Source organism: Scyliorhinus torazame, chromosome 4 (assembly GCF_047496885.1).
Source record: "Scyliorhinus torazame isolate Kashiwa2021f chromosome 4, sScyTor2.1, whole genome shotgun sequence".
NCBI classification, from domain to species: Eukaryota; Metazoa; Chordata; class Chondrichthyes; order Carcharhiniformes; family Scyliorhinidae; genus Scyliorhinus; species Scyliorhinus torazame.
This window is the reverse complement of record NC_092710.1, coordinates 353,745,493-353,767,115: the sequence shown is the minus strand read 5'-3', so window position 1 is coordinate 353,767,115 and position 21,623 is coordinate 353,745,493. Positions and strand designations below refer to the sequence as shown.

Sequence of the window (21,623 nt, the reverse complement as noted above, 5' to 3'; positions counted from 1 at the left end):
CGCACTGGGAGAAGAGGGGGATGAGAGAGCGCGCGCGGGGAGAAGATGGGGATGAGAGAGCGCGCAGACAGGGAGAAGGGGGGGGATGAGAGAGCCCACGCACTGGGAGAAGAGGGGGATGAGAGAGCCCGCGCACTGGGAGAAGAGGGGGATGAGAGAGCCCGCGCGCGGGGAGAAGAGGGGGATGAGAGAGCCCGCGCGCGGGGAGAAGAGGGGGATGAGAGAGCCCGCGCGCGGGGAGAAGAGGGGGATGAGAGAGCCCGCGCGCGGGGAGAAGAGGGGGATGAGAGAGCACACGCACAGGGAGAAGAGGGGGATGAGAGAGCACGAGCACTGGGAGAAGAGGGGGATGAGAGATGCGGGTGTGTGCGCGCGGTGCGTGTGTGAGTCTGTGCGCCGCGTGTGTGAGAGTCTGTGCGCCGCGTGTGTGTGAGTCTGTGCGCCGCGTGTGTGTGAGTCTGTGCGCCGCGTGTGTGTGTCTGTGCGCCGCGTGTGTGTGTCTGTGCGCCGCGTGTGTGTGTCTGTGCGCCGCGTGTGTATGTCTGTGCGCCGCGTGTGTGTGTCTGTGCGCCGCGTGTGTGTGTCTGTGCGCCGCGTGTGTGTGTCTGTGCGCCGCGTGTGTGTCTGTGCGCCGCGTGTGTGTGTCTGTGCGCCGCGTGTGTGTGTCTGTGCGCCGCGTGTGTGTGTCTGTGCGCCGCGTGTGTGTGTCTGTGCGCCGCGTGTCTGTGTCTGTGCGCCGCGTGTGTGTGTCTGTGCGCCGCGTGTGTGTGTCTGTGCGCCGCGTGTGTGTGTCTGTGCGCCGCGTGTGTGTGTCTGTGCGCCGCGTGTGTGTGTCTGTGCGCCGCGTGTGTGTGTCTGTGCGCCGCGTGTGTGTGTCTGTGCGCCGCGTGTGTGTGTCTGTGCGCCGCGTGTGTGCGTCTGTGCGCCGCGTGTGTGCGTCTGTGCGCCGCGTGTGCGTCTGTTCGCCGCGTGTGCGTCTGTGCGTGCGACGCCCGTCTGTGCGTGCGGCGCCCGTCTGTGCGTGCGGCGCCCGTCTGTGCGTGCGGCGCCCGTCTGTGCGTGCGGCGCCCGTCTGTGCGTGCGGCGCCCGTCTGTGCGTGCGGCGCCCGTCTGTGCGTGCGGCGCCCGTCTGTGCGTGCGGCGCCCGTCTGTGCGTGCGGCGCCCGTCTGTGCGTGCGGCGCCCGTCTGTGCGTGCGGCGCCCGTCTGTGCGTGCGGCGCCCGTCTGTGCGTGCGGCGCCCGTCTGTGCGTGCGGCGCCCGTCTGTGCGTGCGGCGCCCGTGTGTGTGCGCGGCACGTGTGTGTGCGCGGCACGTGTGTGTGCATGGCGCGTGTGTGTGCACGGCACGTGTGTGTGTGTAGCATGTGTGTGCGCGGCGCGTGTGTGCGCGGTACGCGTGTGTGTGTGCGGCGCGTGCGGTACGCGCGTGTGTGTGGCACGTGTGTGCGCGGCGCGTGTCTGTGTGGCACGTGTGTGTCTGCGTGCGACGCGTGTGCGCGCGTGCGGCGCGTGTGTGCGGCGCGTGTGGCGCCTGTGTATGCGTGCGGCGCCTGTGTGCGCGTGCGGCGCGTGTGTGCGCGTGCGGCGCCTGTGTATGCGTGCGGCGCCTGTGTGTGCGTGCGGCGCGTGTGTGCGCGTGCGGAGCGTGTGCGCGGTACGCGCGTGTGTGTGGCGCGTGTGCGCGCATGCGGTACGCGCGTGTGTGTGTGGCGTGTGTGTGTGGCGCGTGTCTGTGTGGCACGTGTGTGTCTGTGTGGCACGTGTGTTTCTGTGTGGCGGCGCGTGCGTGCGTGCGGCGCGCGCGTGTGTGTGGCGCGTGTCTGCGGCGCGCGCGCGTCTGCGGCGCGCGTGTGTGTCTGCGGTGGTGCGTGTGTGTGTGCGGGGGGTGGTGCATGGAGACTGTCCCTCAGTGAGGAACATGGAGACTGTCTCTCAGTGAGGAACATGGAGACTGTCCCTCAGTGAGGAACACGGAGACTGTCCCTCAGTGAGGAACACGGAGACTGTCTCTCAGTGAGGAACACGGAGACTGTCCCTCAGTGAGGAAAATGGAGACTGTCCCTCAGTGAGGAAAATGGAGACTGTCCCTCAGTGAGGAAAATGGAGACTGTCCCTCAGTGAGGAACACGGAGACTGTCCCTCAGTGAGGAACACGGAGACTGTCCCTCAGTGAGGAACACGGAGACTGTCCCTCAGTGAGGAACATGGAGACTGTCTCTCAGTGAGGAACATGGAGACTGTATCTCAGTGAGGAACACGGAGACTGTCTCTCAGTGAGGAACACGGAGACTGTCCCTCAGTGAGGAACACGGAGACTGTCCCTCAGTGAGGAACACGGAGACTGTCCCTCAGTGAGGAACACGGAGACTGTCCCTCAGTGAGGAACACGGAGACTGTCCGTCAGTGAGGAACACGGAGACTGTCCCTCAGTGAGGAACACGGAGACTGTCCCTCAGTGAGGAACACGGAGACTGTCCCTCAGTGAGGAACACGGAGACTGTCCCTCAGTGAGGAACACGGAGACTGTCCCTCAGTGAGGAACACGGAGACTGTCCCTCAGTGAGGAACACGGAGACTGTCCCTCAGTGAGGAACACGGAGACTGTCCCTCAGTGAGGAACACGGAGACTGTCCCTCAGTGAGGAACACGGAGACTGTCCCTCAGTGAGGAACACGGAGACTGTCCCTCAGTGAGGAACACGGAGACTGTCTCTCAGTGAGGAACATGGAGACTGTCCCTCAGTGAGGAACACGGAGACTGTCCCTCAGTGAGGAACACGGAGACTGTCCCTCAGTGAGGAACACGGAGACTGTCCCTCAGTGAGGAACACGGAGACTGTCCCTCAGTGAGGAACACGGAGACTGTCTCTCAGTGAGGAACACGGAGACTGTCCGTCAGTGAGGAACACGGAGACTGTCCCTCAGTGAGGAACACGGAGACTGTCCCTCAGTGAGGAACACGGAGACTGTCCCTCAGTGAGGAACACGGAGACTGTCTCTCAGTGAGGAACACGGAGACTGTCCCTCAGTGAGGAACACGGAGACTGTCCCTCAGTGAGGAACACGGAGACTGTCTCTCAGTGAGGAACACGGAGACTGTCTCTCAGTGAGGAACACGGAGACTGTCTCTCAGTGAGGAACACGGAGACTGTCTCTCAGTGAGGAACACGGAGACTGTCTCTCAGTGAGGAACACGGAGACTGTCTCTCAGTGAGGAACACGGAGACTGTCTCTCAGTGAGGAACACGGAGACTGTCTCTCAGTGAGGAACACGGAGACTGTCCCTCAGTGAGGAACACGGAGACTGTCCCTCAGTGAGGAACACGGAGACTGTCCCTCAGTGAGGAACACGGAGACTGTCTCTCAGTGAGGAACACGGAGACTGTCCCTCAGTGAGGAACACGGAGACTGTCTCTCAGTGAGGAACACGGAGACTGTCTCTCAGTGAGGAACACGGAGACTGTCTCTCAGTGAGGAACACGGTGACTGTCTCTCAGTGAGGAACACGGAGACTGTCCCTCAGTGAGGAACATGGAGACTGTCTCTCAGTGAGGAACATGGAGACTGTCTCTCAGTGAGGAACACGGAGACTGTCTCTCAGTGAGGAACATGGAGACTGTCTCTCAGTGAGGAACACGGAGACTGTCCGTCAGTGAGGAACACGGAGACTGTCCCTCAGTGAGGAACACGGAGACTGTCTCTCAGTGAGGAACACGAAGCTGTCTCTCAGTGAGGAACACGGAGACTGTCTCTCAGTGAGGAACAGGGAGACTGTCCCTCAGTGAGGAACACGGAGACTGTCTCTCAGTGAGGAACATGGAGACTGTCTCTCAGTGAGGAACACGGAGACTGTCCCTCAGTGAGGAACATGGAGACTGTCTCTCAGTGAGGAACACGGAGACTGTCCCTCAGTGAGGAACACGGAGACTGTCCCTCAGTGAGGAACACGGAGACTGTCTCTCAGTGAGGAACACGGTGACTGTCTCTCAGTGAGGAACACGGAGACTGTCCCTCAGTGAGGAACACGGAGACTGTCCCTCAGTGAGGAACACGGAGACTGTCTCTCAGTGAGGAACACGGAGACTGTCTCTCAGTGAGGAACACGGAGACTGTCTCTCAGTGAGGAACACGGTGACTGTCTCTCAGTGAGGAACACGGAGACTGTCCCTCAGTGAGGAACATGGAGACTGTCTCTCAGTGAGGAACATGGAGACTGTCTCTCAGTGAGGAACACGGAGACTGTCTCTCAGTGAGGAACATGGAGACTGTCTCTCAGTGAGGAACACGGAGACTGTCCGTCAGTGAGGAACACGGAGACTGTCCCTCAGTGAGGAACACGGAGACTGTCTCTCAGTGAGGAACACGAAGCTGTCTCTCAGTGAGGAACACGGAGACTGTCTCTCAGTGAGGAACAGGGAGACTGTCCCTCAGTGAGGAACACGGAGACTGTCTCTCAGTGAGGAACACGGAGACTGTCCGTCAGTGAGGAACATGGAGACTGTCCCTCAGTGAGGAACACGGAGACTGTCTCTCAGTGAGGAACACGGAGACTGTCTCTCAGTGAGGAACACGGAGACTGTCCCTCAGTGAGGAACACGGAGACTGTCCCTCAGTGAGGAACACGGAGACTGTCTCTCAGTGAGGAACACGGAGACTGTCTCTCAGTGAGGAACACGGAGACTGTCTCTCAGTGAGGAACACGGTGACTGTCTCTCAGTGAGGAACACGGAGACTGTCCCTCAGTGAGGAACATGGAGACTGTCTCTCAGTGAGGAACATGGAGACTGTCTCTCAGTGAGGAACACGGAGACTGTCTCTCAGTGAGGAACATGGAGACTGTCTCTCAGTGAGGAACACGGAGACTGTCCGTCAGTGAGGAACACGGAGACTGTCCCTCAGTGAGGAACACGGAGACTGTCTCTCAGTGAGGAACACGAAGCTGTCTCTCAGTGAGGAACACGGAGACTGTCTCTCAGTGAGGAACAGGGAGACTGTCCCTCAGTGAGGAACACGGAGACTGTCTCTCAGTGAGGAACACGGAGACTGTCCGTCAGTGAGGAACATGGAGACTGTCCCTCAGTGAGGAACACGGAGACTGTCTCTCAGTGAGGAACACGGAGACTGTCTCTCAGTGAGGAACACGGAGACTGTCCCTCAGTGAGGAACATGGAGACTGTCCCTCAGTGAGGAACACGGAGACTGTCCCTCAGTGAGGAACACGGAGACTGTCTCTCAGTGAGGAACACGGAGACTGTCCCTCAGTGAGGAACACGGAGACTGTCCCTCAGTGAGGAACATGGAGACTGTCTCTCAGTGAGGAACATGGAGACTGTCTCTCAGTGAGGAACATGGAGACTGTCTCTCAGTGAGGAACATGGAGACTGTCCCTCAGTGAGGAACATGGAGACTGTCCCTCAGTGAGGAACACGGAGACTGTCTCTCAGTGAGGAACACGGAGACTGTCCCTCAGTGAGGAACAGGGAGACTGTCTCTCAGTGAGGAACATGGAGACTGTCTCTCAGTGAGGAACAGGGAGACTGTCTCTCAGTGAGGAACATGGAGACTGTCTCTCAGTGAGGAACATGGAGACTGTCCCTCAATGAGGAACATGGAGACTGTCCCTCAGCATGGAGCTAGTGGCCTGCAAGGAGAACCTTGGAAGTCGAAGTGAAATAATCTCATTACGGGACCCTTTACCTTTGTTACTGTTTGGAGGATGGCGAATCTGTCCGCAGCCAGCGGCAATCCAACATACAAAGTCTTATCCAATCGTCCAGGCCGCAGTATCGCGGGGTCAATAATATCTAACAAAAAACAAAAATAAATAAGAAATCATCACCATGACCAACATTCAACCAAGGGAGACCGACCATAAACCGGGGTCTGGCCCTGCGACCGACCACAAACCTGGGCCTGTCCCCGTGACCGACCATAAACCGGGGTCTGTACCAGTGACCGCTCCTTAAACCGGGGTCTGTCCCAGTGACCGCTCCTTAAACCGGGGTCTGTCCCAGTGACTGCTCCTTAAGCCGGGTCTGTCCCCGTGACCGCTCCTTAAACCGGGGTCTGTCCCCGTGACCGACCATAAACCGGGGCGTGTCCCAGTGACTGCTCCTTAAACCGGGGTCTGTCCCAGTGACCGCTCCTTAAACCGGGGTCTGTCTCAGTGACCACTCCTTAAACCGGGGTCTGTCCCAGTGACCGCTCCTTAAACCGGGGTCTGTCCCAGTGACCGCTCCTTAAACCGGGGTCTGTCGCAGTGACTGCTCCTTAAACCGGGGTCTGTCCCAGTGACCGCTCCTTAAACCGGGGTCTGTCCCAGTGACCGCTCCTTAAACCGGGGTCTGTCCCAGTGACCGCCCCTTAAACCGGGGTCTGTCCCAGTGACCGCTCCTTAAACAAGGGCATGTCCCAGTGACCGTTCCTTAAACCGGGGCCTGTCCCAGTGACCGCTCCTTAAACCGAAGTCTGTCGCAGTGACTGCTCCTTAAACCGGGGTCTGTCCCAGTGACCGCTCCTTAAACCGGGGCGTGTCGCAGTGACCGCTCCTTAAACCGGGGCCTGTCCCAGTGACTGCTCCTTAAAACGGGGTCGGTCCCAGTGACCGCTCCTTAAACCGGGGTCTGTCCCAGTGACCGCTCCTTAAACCGGGATCTGTCCCAGTGACCGCTCCTTAAACCGGGGTCTGTCCCAGTGACCGCTCCTTAAACCGGGGTCTGTCCCAGTGACCGCTCCTTAAACCGGGGCGTGTCGCAGTGACCGCTCCTTAAACCGGGGCCTGTCCCAGTGACCGCTCCTTAAACCGAAGTCTGTCGCAGTGACCGCTCCTTAAACCGGGGTCTGTCCCAGTGACCGCTCCTTAAACCGGGGTCGGTCCCAGTGACCGCTCCTTAAACCGGGGTCTGTCGCAGTGACCGCTCCTTAAACCGGGGTCTGTCCCAGTGACCGCTCCTTAAACCGGGGTCTGTCCCAGTGACCGCTCCTTAAACCGGGGTCTGACCCAGTGACCGACCATAAATCGGGGTCTGTCCCAGTGACCGCTCCTTAAACCGGGGTCTGTCCCAGTGACCGCTCCTTAAACCGGGGTCTGTCCCAGTGACCGCTCCTTAAACCGGGGCCTGTCCCAGTGACCGCTCCTTAAACCGGGGTCTGTCCCAGTGACCGCTCCTTAAACCGGGGTCTGTCCCAGTGACTGCTCCTTAAACCGGGTCTGTCCCAGTGACCGCTCCATAAACCGGGGTCTGTCCCAGTGACCGCTCCTTAAACCGGGGCCTGTCTCCGTGACCGACCATAAACCGGGGTCTGTCCCAGTGACCGCTCCTTAAACCGGGGCCTGTCTCCGTGACCGACCATAAACCGGGGTCTGTCCCAGTGACCGCTCCTTAAACCGGGGTCTGTCGCAGTGACCGCTCCTTAAACCGGGGTCTGTCCCAGTGACCGCTCCTTAAACCGGGGTCTGTCCCAGTGACCGCTCCTTAAACCGGGCTCTGTCCCAGTGAACGCTCCTTAAACCGGGGTCTGTCCCAGTGACCGCTCCTTAAACCGGGGTCTGTCCCAGTGACCGCTCCTTAAACCGGGGTCTGTCCCAGTGACCGCTCCTTAAACCGGGGCGTGTCGCAGTGACCGCTCCTTAAACCGGGGTCTGTCCCAGTGACCGCTCCTTAAACCGGGGTCTGTCCCAGTGACCGCTCCTTAAACCGGGGCCTGTCCCAGTGACCGCTCCTTAAACCGGGCTCTGTCCCAGTGACCGCTCCTTAAACCGGGGTCTGTCCAAGTGACCGCTCCTTAAACCGGGGTCTGTCCCAGTGACTGCTCCTTAAACCGGGGTCTGTCCCAGTGACCGCTCCTTAAACCGGGGCGTGTCCCAGTGACCGCTCCTTAAACCGAGGTCTGTCCCAGTGACCGCTCCTTAAACCGGGGTCTGCCCCAGTGACCGCTCTTAAACCGGGGTCTGTCCCAGTGACCGCTCCTTAAACCGGGGTCTGTCCCAGTGACCGCTCCTTAAACCGGGGTCTGTCCCAGTGACCACTCCTTAAACCGGGGTCTGTCCCAGTGACCGCTCCTTAAACCGGGGTCTGTCCCAGTGACCGCTCCTTAAACCGGGGCCTGTCCCAGTGACCGTTCCTTAAACCGGGGCCTGTCCCAGTGACCGCTCCTTAAACCGGGGTCTGTCCCAGTGACCGCTCCTTAAACCGGGGTCTGTCCCAGTGACCGCTCCTTAAACCGGGGTCTGTCCCAGTGACCGCTCCTTAAACCGGGGTCTGTCCCAGTGACCGCTCCTTAAACCGGGGTCTGTCCCAGTGACCGTTCCTTAAACCGGGGTCTGTCCCAGTGACCGCTCCTTAAACCGGGTCTGTCCCAGTGACCGCTCCTTAAACCGAGGTCTGTCCCAGTGACCGCTCCTTAAACCGGGGTCTGTCCCAGTGACCGCCCCTTAAACCGGGTCTGTCCCAGTGACCGCTCCTTAAACCGGGGCGTGTCCCAGTGACCGCTCCTTAAACCGGGGCGTGTCCCAGTGACCGCTCCTTAAACCGGGGTCTGTCCCAGTGACCGCTCCTTAAATCGGGTCTGTCCCCGTGACCGCTCCTTAAACCGGGTCTGTCCCAGTGACCGCTCCTTAAACCGGGGTCTGTCCCAGTGACCGCTCCTTAAACCGGGTCTGTCCCCGTGACCGCTCCTTAAACCGGGGTCTGTCGCAGTGACCGCTCCTTAAACCGGGGTCTGTCGCAGTGACCGCTCCTTAAACCGGGCTCTGTCCCAGTGACCGCTCCTTAAACCGGGGCCTGTCCCAGTGACCGCTCCTTAAACCGGGGTCTGTCCCAGTGACCGCTCCTTAAACCGGGGTCTGTCCCAGTGACCGCTCCTTAAACCGGGCTCTGTCCCAGTGACCGCTCCTTAAACCGGGGTCTGTCCCAGTGACCGCTCCTTAAACCGGGTCTGTCCCCGTGACCGCTCCTTAAACCGGGGTCTGTCCCAGTGACCGCTCCTTAAATCGGGTCTGTCCCAGTGACCGCTCCTTAAACCGGGTCTGTCCCAGTGACCGCTCCTTAAACCGGGGTCTGTCCCAGTGACCGCTCCTTAAACCGGGTCTGTCCCCGTGACCGCTCCTTAAACCGGGGTCTGTCCCAGTGACTGCTCCCTAAACCGGGGTCTGTCCCAGTGACCGCTCCTTAAACCGGGGTCTGTCCCAGTGACCGCTCCTTAAACCGGGGTCTGTCCCAGTGACCGCTCCTTAAACCGGGGTCTGTCCCAGTGACCGCTCCTTAAACCGGGGTCTGTCCCAGTGACCGCTCCTTAAACCGGGGTCTGTCCCAGTGACCGCTCCTTAAACCGGGGTCTGTCCCAGTGACTGCTCCTTAAACCGGGGTCTGTCCCAGTGACCGCTCCTTAAACCGGGGCGTGTCCCAGTGACCGCTCCTTATACCGGGGTCTGTCCCAGTGACCGCTCCTTAAACCGGGGCCTGTCCCAGTGACCGCTCCATAAACCGGGGTCTGTCCCAGTGACCGCTCCTTAAACCGGGGCCTGTCCCAGTGACCGCTCCTTAAACCGGGGCCTGTCCCAGTGACCGCTCCTTAAACCGGGCTCTGTCCCAGTGACCGCTCCTTAAACCGGGGTCTGTCCCAGTGACCGCTCCTTAAACCGGGGTCTGTCCCAGTGACTGCTCCTTAAACCGGGGTCTGTCCCAGTGACCGCTCCTTAAACCGGGGCGTGTCCCAGTGACCGCTCCTTAAACCGGGGTCTGTCCCAGTGACCGCTCCTTAAACCGGGGTCTGCCCCAGTGACCGCTCTTAAACCGGGGTCTGTCCCAGTGACCGCTCCTTAAACCGGGGTCTGTCCCAGTGACCGCTCCTTAAACCGGGGTCTGTCCCAGTGACCGCTCCTTAAACCGGGGTCTGTCCCAGTGACCGCTCCTTAAACCGGGGTCTGTCCCAGTGACCGCTCCTTAAACCGGGGCCTGTCCAAGTGACCGCTCCATAAACCGGGGTCTGTCCCAGTGACCGCTCCTTAAACCGGGGTCTGTCCCAGTGACTGCTCCTTAAACCGGGGTCTGTCCCAGTGACCGCTCCATAAACCGGGGTCTGTCCCAATGACCGCTCCTTAAACCGGGGTCTGTCCCAGTGACCGCTCCTTAAACCGGGGTCTGTCCCAGTGACCGACCATAAACCGGGGCGTGTCCCAGTGACCGGTCCTTAAACCGGGGTCTGTCCCAGTGACTGCTCCTTAAACCGGGATCTGTCCCAGTGACCGCTCCTTAAACCGGGGTCTGTCCCAGTGACCGCTCCTTAAACCGGGGTCTGTCCCAGTGACCGCTCCTTAAACCGGGGCGTGTCGCAGTGACCGCTCCTTAAACCGGGGTCTGTCCCAGTGACCGCTCCTTAAACCGGGGTCGGTCCCAGTGACCGCTCCTTAAACCGGGGTCTGTCGCAGTGACCGCTCCTTAAACCGGGGTCTGTCCCAGTGACCGCTCCTTAAACCGGGGTCTGTCCCAGTGACCGCTCCTTAAACCGGGGTCTGTCCCAGTGACCGACCATAAATCGGGGTCTGTCCCAGTGACCGCTCCTTAAACCGGGGTCTGTCCCAGTGACCGCTCCTTAAACCGGGGTCTGTCCCAGTGACCGCTCCTTAAACCGGGGTCTGTCCCAGTGACCGCTCCTTAAACCGGGGTCTGTCCCAGTGACCGCTCCTTAAACCGGGGTCTGTCCCAGTGACTGCTCCTTAAACCGGGTCTGTCCCAGTGACCGCTCCATAAACCGGGGTCTGTCCCCATGACCGCTCCTTAAACCGGGGCCTGTCTCAGTGACCGCTCCTTAAACCGGGGTCTGTCCCAGTGACCGCTCCTTAAACCGGGGTCTGTCGCAGTGACCGCTCCTTAAACCGGGGTCTGTCCCAGTGACCGCTCCTTAAACCGGGGTCTGTCCCAGTGACCGCTCCTTAAACCGGGCTCTGTCCCAGTGACCGCTCCTTAAACCGGGGTCTGTCCCAGTGACCGCTCCTTAAACCGGGGTCTGTCCCAGTGACCGCTCCTTAAACCGGGGTCTGTCCCAGTGACCGCTCCTTAAACCGGGGCGTGTCGCAGTGACCGCTCCTTAAACCGGGGTCTGTCCCAGTGACCGCTCCTTAAATCGGGTCTGTCCCAGTGACCGCTCCTTAAACCGGGTCTGTCCCAGTGACCGCTCCTTAAACCGGGGTCTGTCCCAGTGACCGCTCCTTAAACCGGGTCTGTCCCCGTGACCGCTCCTTAAACCGGGGTCTGTCCCAGTGACTGCTCCCTAAACCGGGGCCTGTCCCAGTGACCGCTCCTTAAACCGGGCTCTGTCCCAGTGACCGCTCCTTAAACCGGGGTCTGTCCAAGTGACCGCTCCTTAAACCGGGGTCTGTCCCAATGACTGCTCCTTAAACCGGGGTCTGTCCCAGTGACCGCTCCTTAAACCGGGGCGTGTCCCAGTGACCGCTCCTTAAACCGAGGTCTGTCCCAGTGACCGCTCCTTAAACCGGGGTCTGCCCCAGTGACCGCTCTTAAACCGAGGTCTGTCCCAGTGACCACTCCTTAAACCGGGGTCTGTCCCAGTGACCGCTCCTTAAACCGGGGTCTGTCCCAGTGACCGCTCCTTAAACCGGGGCCTGTCCCAGTGACCGTTCCTTAAACCGGGGCCTGTCCCAGTGACCGCTCCTTAAACCGGGGTCTGTCCCAGTGACCGCTCCTTAAACCGGGGTCTGTCCCAGTGACCGCTCCTTAAACCGGGGTCTGTCCCAGTGACCGCTCCTTAAACCGGGGCCTGTCCCAGTGACCGCTCCTTAAACCGGGGTCTGTCCCAGTGACCGCTCCTTAAACCGGGGTCTGTCCCAGTGACCGTTCCTTAAACCGGGGTCTGTCCCAGTGACCGCTCCTTAAACCGGGTCTGTCCCAGTGACCGCTCCTTAAACCGAGGTCTGTCCCAGTGACCGCTCCTTAAACCGGGGTCTGTCCCAGTGACCGCCCCTTAAACCGGGTCTGTCCCAGTGACCGCTCCTTAAACCGGGGCGTGTCCCAGTGACAGCTCCTTAAACCGGGGCGTGTCCCAGTGACTGCTCCTTAAACCGGGGTCTGTCCCAGTGACCGCTCCTTAAACCGGGTCTGTCCCAGTGACCGCTCCTTAAACCGGGGTCTGTCCCAGTGACCGCTCCTTAAACCGGGCTCTGTCCCAGTGACCGCTCCTTAAACCGGGGTCTGTCCCAGTGACCGCTCCTTAAACCGGGGTCTGTCCCAGTGACCGCTCCTTAAACCGGGGTCTGTCCCAGTGACCGCTCCTTAAACCGGGGCGTGTCCCAGTGACCGCTCCTTATACCGGGGTCTGTCCCAGTGACCGCTCCTTAAACCGGGGCCTGTCCCAGTGACCGCTCCATAAACCGGGGTCTGTCCCAGTGACCGCTCCTTAAACCGGGTCTGTCCCAGTGACCGCTCCTTAAACCAGGGCGTGTCCCAGTGACCGCTCCTTAAACCGGGGCGTGTCCCAGTGACCGCTCCTTAAACCGGGTCTGTCCCAGTGACCGCTCCTTAAACCGGGGTCTGTCCCAGTGACCGCTCCTTAAACCGGGCTCTGTCCCAGTGACCGCTCCTTAAACCGGGGTCTGTCCCAGTGACCGCTCCTTAAACCGGGGCGTGTCCCAGTGACCGCTCCTTAAACCGGGGTCTGTCCCAGTGACCGCTCCTTAAACCGGGGTCTGCCCCAGTGACCGCTCTTAAACCGGGGTCTGTCCCAGTGACCGCTCCTTAAACCGGGGTCTGTCCCAGTGACCGCTCCTTAAACCGGGGTCTGTCCCAGTGACCGCTCCTTAAACCGGGGTCTGTCCCAGTGACCGCTCCTTAAACCGGGGTCTGTCCCAGTGACCGCTCCTTAAACCGGGGCCTGTCCCAGTGACCGCTCCATAAACCGGGGTCTGTCCCAGTGACCGCTCCTTAAACCGGGGTCTGTCCCAGTGACTGCTCCTTAAACCGGGGTCTGTCCCAGTGACCGCTCCATAAACCGGGGTCTGTCCCAATGACCGCTCCTTAAACCGGGGTCTGTCCCAGTGACCGCTCCTTAAACCGGGGTCTGTCCCAGTGACCGACCATAAACCGGGGCGTGTCCCAGTGACCGCTCCTTAAACCGGGTCTGTCCCCGTGACCGCTCCTTAAACCGGGGTCTGTCCCAGTGACCGCTCCTTAAACCGGGTCTGTCCCAGTGACCGCTCCTTAAACCGGGTCTGTCCCCGTGACCGCTCCTTAAACCGGGGCGTGTCCCAGTGACCGCTCCTTAAACCGGGTCTGTCCCAGTGACCGCTCCTTAAACCGGGGTCTGTCCCAGTGACCGCTCCTTAAACCGGGGTCTGTCCCAGTGACCGCTCCTTAAACCGGGGCCTGTCCCAGTGACCGCTCCTTAAACCGGGGTCTGTCCCAGTGACCGCTCCTTAAACCGGGGTCTGTCCCAGTGACCGCTCCTTAAACCGGGGTCTGTCCCAGTGACCGCTCCTTAAACCGGGGTCTGTCCCAGTGACCGCTCCTTAAACCGGGGCGTGTCCCAGTGACCGCTCCTTATACCGGGGTCTGTCCCAGTGACCGCTCCTTAAACCGGGGTCTGTCCCAGTGACCGCTCCTTAAACCGGGGTCTGTCCCAGTGACCGCTCCTTAAACCGGGGTCTGTCCCAGTGACCGCTCCTTAAACCGGGGTCTGTCCCAGTGACCGCTCCTTAAACCGGGGTCTGTCCCAGTGACCGCTCCTTAAACCGGGGTCTGTCCCAGTGACCGCTCCTTAAACCGGGTCTGTCCCAGTGACCGCTCCTTAAACCGGGGTCTGTCCCAGTGACCGCTCCTTAAACCGGGGCCTGTCCCAGTGACCGCTCCTTAAACCGGGCTCTGTCCCAGTGGCCACTCCTTAAACCGGGGTCTGTCCCAGTGACCGCTCCTTAAACCGGGGTCTGTCCCAGTGACCGCTCCTTAAACCGGGGCGTGTCCCAGTGACCGCTCCTTAAACCGGGGTCTGTCCCAGTGACCGCTCCTTAAACCAGGGTCTGTCCCAGTGACCGCTCCTTAAACCGGGGTCTGTCCCAGTGACCGCTCCTTAAACCGGGGTCTGTCCCAGTGACCGCTCCTTAAACCGGGGTCTGTCCCAGTGACCGCTCCTTAAACCGGGGTCTGTCCCAGTGACCGCTCCTTAAACCGGGGCCTGTCCCAGTGACTGCTCCATAAACCGGGGTCTGTCCCAGTGACCGCTCCTTAAACCGGGGTCTGTCCCAGTGACCGCTCCTTAAACCGGGGTCTGTCGCAGTGACCGCTCCTTAAACCGGGTCTGTCGCAGTGACCGCTCCTTAAACCGGGGTCTGTCCCAGTGACCGCTCCTTAAACCGGGGTCTGTCCCAGTGACCGCTCCTTAAACCGGGGCCTGTCCCAGTGACTGCTCCTTAAACCGGGCTCTGTCCCAGTGACCACTCCTTAAACCGGGGTCTGTCCCAGTGACCGCTCCTTAAACCGGGGTCTGTCCCAGTGACTGCTCCTTAAACCGGGGTCTGTCCCAGTGACCGCTCCTTAAACCGGGGCGTGTCCCAGTGACCGCTCCTTAAACCGGGGTCTGTCCCAGTGACCGCTCCTTAAACCGGGGTCTGCCCCAGTGACCGCTCTTAAACCGGGGTCTGTCCCAGTGACCGCTCCTTAAACCGGGGTCTGTCCCAGTGACCGCTCCTTAAACCGGGGTCTGTCCCAGTGACCACTCCTTAAACCGGGGTCTGTCCCAGGGACCGCTCCTTAAACCGGGGTCTGTCCCAGTGACCGCTCCTTAAACCGGGGTCTGTCCCAGTGACCGCTCCTTAAACCGGGGTCTGTCCCAGTGACCGCTCCTTAAACCGGGGTCTGTCCCAGTGACCGCTCCTTAAACCGGGGCCTGTCCCAGTGACCGCTCCTTAAACCGGGGTCTGTCCCAGTGACCGCTCCTTAAACCGGGGTCTGTCCCAGTGACCGCTCCTTAAACCGGGTCTGTCCCAGTGACCGCTCCTTAAACCGGGGTCTGTCCCAGTGACCGCTCCTTAAACCGGGGTCTGTCCCAGTGACCGCTCCTTAAACCGGGTCTGTCCCAGTGACCGCTCCTTAAACTGAGTGCTGTAGGGGAGGGAGTTCCAGGATTTTGACCCAACAACAGTGAAGGAAGGGCGATATGTTTCCCAGTCAGTGTGGTGAGTGGGTGTCATAGATGTTTCCAGCATAGAAACAGCCCATCCACCCAGCTGGTCCACGCCGCCCACTTTCTACCACTGAGCCAGTCCCACATGCCCGCATTTGGCCCACAGCTGTCCATACCCACCCTGCCCATGGAACTGTCTAACTGCCTCTGGCAGCCCGTTCCAGATGCTCACCACCCTCTGTGTGAAAGTATTTCCCCTCTGGTCTCTTTTGTATCTCTCCCCTTAAACCTATGCCCTCTAGTTCTAGACTCCTCGACCTTTGGGAAAAGATGTCGACTATCTCCCTTATCCATGTTCCTCATTATTTTATACAGCTCTATAAGAATCATAGAATTTACAGTGCAGCAGGAGGCCATTCGGCCCATCGAGTCTGCACCGGCTCTCGGAAAGAGCACCCTACCCAAGCCCACACCTCCACCCTATCACCGTAACCCCACCTAACCTTTTTGGACACTAAGGGCAATTTATCATGGCCAATCCACCTAACCTGCACATCATTGGTCTGTGGGAGGAAACCGAGCACCCGGAGGAAACCCACGCACACGGGGAGAACGTGCAGACTCCGCACAGACAGTGACCCAAGCTGGGAATCGAACCTGGGACCCTGGAGCTGTGAAGCAACAGTGCTAATCACTGTGAAAGGCCATTAAAGGCAATTAAAGGAACAATAGGACAATCAGATCCATCACATCATCTCCCAGACGGAACGGCACCAGCCCTTGTTCAGAGCCCTCCCAGGATTGGCCACTGAGTGCCCAACCCAAAAGTGATGTGGCAGCCCCTGATTGGATGTGACCAATCAGATGGTGGAGCCCTGACCAACTGATTGAGTGGCCTAGAAACCGCCCACAAAAGGGGCAAGGGAAACTCAAGCAGGTTAGAAGGCCCGTGGAGCCATCATTCTCTGATTTTTCGAATGGTCTCTTCCGACTGATCATCGACTGCAGCACAGCCATCAACAGCAGCCAAGTTCAAGGCCCACAACATCCATCGAAGGACGAAACAGAACACCGACTACCTACGAGAACTCCAGCCCTGCCAGAGGTTAAGAAATAGATAAGGCCATGTCTACTCTATGGCCTGTCGTCTGAAAGTAAAGTTAAGATCCTTTAAGTGCATTAGTTATAGTCCAATGTGCTTGAACACCAGGAACTTTTGGAATCGGAGAAAACTCCGGTGGAGGAGCTTAAGGGCAAGTGGGAGGATGAGCTAGGAGGAGAGATAGAGGCGGGGCTATGGGCGGATGCCCTAAGCAGGGTTAATACATCCTCATCATGCGCCAGGCTTAGCCTGATACAATTTAAGGTAGTCCACCGGGCACACATGACAGCAGCTAGGATGAGTAAGTTCTTCGGGGTGGAGGACAGGTGTGCGAGGTACGCGGGAAGCCCAGCAAATCATGTCCACATGTTTTGGGCATGCCCGAAGCTTAGAGGGTTTTGGCAGGTTTTGCTAAGGCAATGTCCACGGTGCTAAAAACATGGGTGGTGCCGAGTCCGGAGGTAGCGATCTTTGGAGTGTTGGAGGATCCGGGAATTCAGGGACGAAAGAGGCCGACATCTTGGCCTTTGCCTCCCTGGTAGCCTGGAGACAGATCTTACTTGGATGGAGGGACTCGAAGCCCCCGAGTGTTGAGACCTGGGTTAGTGACATGGCTGGGTTTCTCAGTCTCGAGAAAATAATGTTTGCCTTAAGAGGATCAATATTAGGGTTCACCCGGAGGGGGCAGCCGTTCGGCGACTTTCTCAGGGAAAATTAAAATGTCAGCAGATGCAGTATTCCAAGGGGAGGGCGGTTTGTTGTTTTATTGTTGGGGTGTGTGAAGATTGGGATGGGGGTGGAAATGTTTATTGTACCATGTTTATGTCACTGTTATTATTATAAAAACTTGCAAATACCCTAATAAAAATATTTTTTTTAAAACAATGTGCATGAATGTGTGATTACTTAAGTAAATAACCTGGGGCGGGATTCTCCGCAAACTGGCGCGATGTCCGCTACCCGCCGCCAAAAATGGCGTGGATCACTCCGGCGTCGGGCCGCCCCAAAGGTGCGGGTTCTCCGCACCTTTAGGGGTCAAGCCCTCACCTTGAGGGGCTAGGCCCGCGCCGGAGTGGCTTCCGCTCCGCCGGCTGGCGGGACAGGCCTTTGGCGCCACACCAGCCGGCGCCGAAAGGTCTTCGCTGGGCGACGCATGCGTGGGAGCATCAGCGGCCACTCACGGCATCCCCGCGCATGCAGAGGGGAGGGGGTCTCTTCCGCCTCTGCCATAGTGAAGACCATGGCGAAGGCGGAAGAAAAAGAGTGCCATCACGGCACAGGCCCGCCCGCGGATCGGTGGGCCCCGATCGCGGGCCAGGCCACCGTGGGGGCATCCCCGGGGCCAGATCGCAGGACCCCGGAGCCTGCCCGCGCCGCCTTGTCCCGCCGTTCAAGAGGAGGTTTAATCCACGCCGGATGGCGAGGGTTGACAGCGGCGGGACTTCGGCCCATCGCGGGCTGGAGAATCGCCAGGGGTGGGCCCGCCGACCGGCGCAGCGCGATTCCCGCCCCTGCCGAATCTCTGGTGGCGGAGAATTCGGGACACGGTGGGGGCGGGATCCATGCCAGCCCCCGGCGATTCTCCGACCCCATCGCGCCCCTTGTGGTTAATAAATAAACTGTGATTATACTAAAATACTTGTGTGATTATTTGACCACCATACGGGTTAAAACACAAACTGTGGTTATAAAAGAGCAACATAACCCTCAGGATGTTGATTGTGGGGGATTCAGCGATGGTAATGCCAATGAATGTCAAGGGGCAGTGGTTAGACCCTCTCTTATAGAAGATGGTCATTGCCTGGCACTAGTTTGGCACGAATATAACTTGCCACTTGTCAGCCCAAGCCTGGATATTGTCCAGGTCTTGCTGCATTTGGGCATTTCATAGAATTTACAGTGCAGCAGGAGGCCATTCGGCCCATTGACTCTGCACCAGCCCTTGGAAAGAGCACCCTACCCAAGCCCATACCTCCACCCTGTAGAAGCCAGGTATTTTGAATACAACTAGTATAGGTAAAAGATAGCTGTTTAAGCATAAATATTAAGCCCCAGTTTTAAATACCCATTTATACCTTTTACTGAGGTCCGTTCTGGCAAATGCATATTTTCAAAGTCAGTGTGACATTAAAACAGCACAGTTGCAAGACAATTTGACACTGATTGTGCTAATTGTCAAGGACAAGGACTGAATACCATAGCAACATGAAGGCACCATTGTTCACAATGTAGATAACAGCTAAGTCAGAAAAGCTAATGTTGCACATTGAAGATGGACGGCTTGTCATCAAATCAAATGTGTTTGGAGCAGCACGGTAGCCTTGTGGATAGCACAATTGCTTCACAGCTCCAGGGTCCCAGGTTCGATTCCGGCTTGGGTCACTGTCTGTGCGGAGTCTGCACATCCTCCCAGTGTGTGCGTGGGTTTCCTCCGGGTGCTCCGGTTTCCTCCCACAATCCAAAGATGTGCAGGTTAGGTGGATTGGCCATGCTAAAAAATTGCCCCTTAGTGTCCAAAATTGCCCTTAGTGTTGGGTGGAGTTACTGGGTTATGGGGATAGGGTGGAGGTGTTGACCTTGGGTAAGGTGCTCTTTCCAGGAGCCGGTGCAGACTCGATGGGCTGGGTGGCCTCCTTCTGCACTGTAAATTCTATGAAATTCTAACCCAAACCAATTAGGATTATATCGGGGTGTGATTAGATGACTTAAGACAGATATGAAAGTGTATAACTGAAAAGTTTCCGCCTGCCATTTTAGTGTTGTCTGTCTTTGATTCTGTCAGTGTCTTTCTGTAGTGTCTTTGTGTTGTGTTGTCTTTCTGTTAGTTTGTGAGTTGTCTTTTGGGGGGTTCTGTCTTTCTGTTTGTGATTCTGTCAGTCTGTTAGTCTACTTTGTACTTTGAGTTTAGATGAAGATTAGCTCTCTCTCTCTCTTCATGTTTCATTGCCAGACTTTGACCTTTTAAAAGTTACTTTCGAGCTGTCTGCCTAAGCAAAGAAAGATAATGTCTGTAATTCTCTGAAAGCTTCGAATTGTCTACGAATTGCCTTTTAAATGACTTTCAAATTGTAATCAAGCGACTACAAATAAAACAATTCTTTTTGGCACCTGAGAAGTTTTAACTGAAGTTTCTGCTGAGTCCCAGTATTCGCAAAGTGCTACTGGTAACCGAATAGCAGAAATAATATAAATTCCTTCAACTTTACACAGTCAAATAATACAAGGAATCGAACAACTTGGCATAGTCCAGAAATATTACAAATCTTACAACTTGTCATATTGCGCCAGGACTTTGATTCATCAACTAAGCTTCCCCCCAACTTGCCGTAGTTCAGCAGGTTAAGATCCCTTCAAATTAAAGATTCTAACATTGGCGAGCCAGCCAGGAGTTAACATTGTTTCAAATACAAGATTCCAACACACCCTCCCCGTCACACAGTAACCCCACCCAACGCTAATGGCAATTCATCATGGCCAATCCACCTAGCCCCCACATCTTTGGACTGTGGGAGGAAACCGGAGCACCCGGAGGAAACCCACGCAGACAAGGGGAGAACGTGCAGACTCCACACAGACAGTGACCCAGCGGGGAATCAAACCTGGGACCCTGGAGCGGTGAAGCAACTGTGCTAACCACTGTGCTACCTTGCTGCCTTACATGGACGGCTTCATTATCTGAGGAGTCGCGAATGGTGCTGAATATTGTGCAGTCATCCGCAAACATCCCCACTTCTGACCTTATGATGGTAGGGAGGTCATTGAGGAAGATGTTTGGGCCGAGGACACTACCCTGAGGAACTCAATGTAAAGTCCCAGGGCTGAGATGATTGACCTCCAACCACCACAACCATCCTCCTGTGTGCCTGGCATGTATCCAACCAGTGGAGAGTTTCCCCCTGATTCCCATTGGCTCCAGTTTAGCTCGGGCTCCTTGATGCCACACTCGGTCAAATGCTGCCTTGATGTCGAGGGCAGTCACTCTCACCTCACCTCTGGCATTCAGCTCTCTTGTCCATGTTTGAACCAAGGCTGTAATGAGGTCAGGAGCTGAGTGACCCTGGCGGAACCCAAACTGAGCATCCGTGAGCAGGTTATTGCTGAGTAAGTGCCGCTTGATAGCACTGTTGATGACTCCCCTTCCATCACTTCACTGATGATGGAGAGTAGACTGATTGGGTGGTAATTGGCTCGGTTGATTTGTCCTGTTTCTTGTGTACAGGAACCACCTGGGCAATTTTCCACATTGCCGGGTAGATGCCAGTGTTGTAGCTGTTCTGGAACAGCTTGGCTAGGGGTGCAGCAAGTTCTGGAGCACAAATCGTCAGTACTATTGCTGAGATAGTGTCAGGATCCACAGTGCAGTATCCAGTGCATTTGGCACTTCTGGCCGAAGATTGTTGCGAATGCCTCAGCCTTGTCCTTTGCACATATGAGCTGGGCTCCTCCATCATTGAGGGTGGGGATATTTGTTGAGCCTCCTCCTCCAGTGAGATTGTAATTGTTCACCACCAGTCACGGCTGGATCTTTCAGGACTGCAGAGCTTAGATCTGATCTGTTGGTTGTGGGATCACTTGAATCATAGATATCTACAGTGCAGAAGGAGGCCATTCAGCCCATCGATTCGACACTGACCCTCTGAAAGCACAGCCTATCTAGCTCCATTTCCTTGCCCAATCCCCGTAACCCCACCTAACTGTACATCCCTGGACACTAAGGGCAATTTATCATGGCCAAACCACCTAACCTGCACATCTTTGGACTGTGGGAGGAAACAGGAGCACCCGGAGGAAACCCACGCAGACACGGGGAGAACGTGCAGACTCCGCACAGACAGTGACCCGAACCCGGGTCCCAGGCCCTGTGAGGCAGCAGTGCTAACCACCGTGCCATCTACTTGCTGCGAGTGTTGTAGTTTCACTGCGTTTTTCGGTATGCCTGGTGTTGCTCCTGGCATTCCCTGCACACTTCATTGAACCAGGGTTGATCCTCTGGCTTGGTGGTAAGGGTAGACTGGCTGTGTCGGCTGTTGCTCGACTAGTCTGTGAGACAGATCTCCCAAATTTGGCACAACCCCCCAGATGTTAGTAAGCAGGACTTCGAATTTACAGAGCAGAAGGAGGCCATTGGCCCATCGAGGGTTAACAGGGGTGCGTTCGCCGTTGTCATTTTGCTGCCGAGGTTAATGTCAGGTGATGTGTCCAGTTTCATTCTCTTGACTTTGTAGCGGTTGGATGTAACTGAGAGGCTTTTTGGGTCATTTCAGAGCGCACCAGGATCCACAATGCTGTGGGGCTGGAGTTAGCAGCGGTCGCGGTGGGCTTCGAACACTAACCCCTGGGTCTCTATTACTCGTTCAGTGACAAACACACTGTGTCTCCGCCTTGCCCAA

The 21,623-nt window shown here is 57.6% G+C and overlaps 1 protein-coding gene across 1 annotated transcript in view; it reads right to left on the bottom strand.

Moving 5' to 3' along the window:
- Positions 1 to 21,623, bottom strand: part of nvl (nuclear VCP like) — a 368,828-nt gene that overhangs the window by 32,966 nt on the left and 314,239 nt on the right. The window contains exon 17 of the mRNA XM_072500597.1: positions 5,697 to 5,803. Coding sequence (XP_072356698.1) covers positions 5,697 to 5,803 — 107 coding nt within the window. The remainder of the gene's footprint in view (positions 1 to 5,696; positions 5,804 to 21,623) is intronic.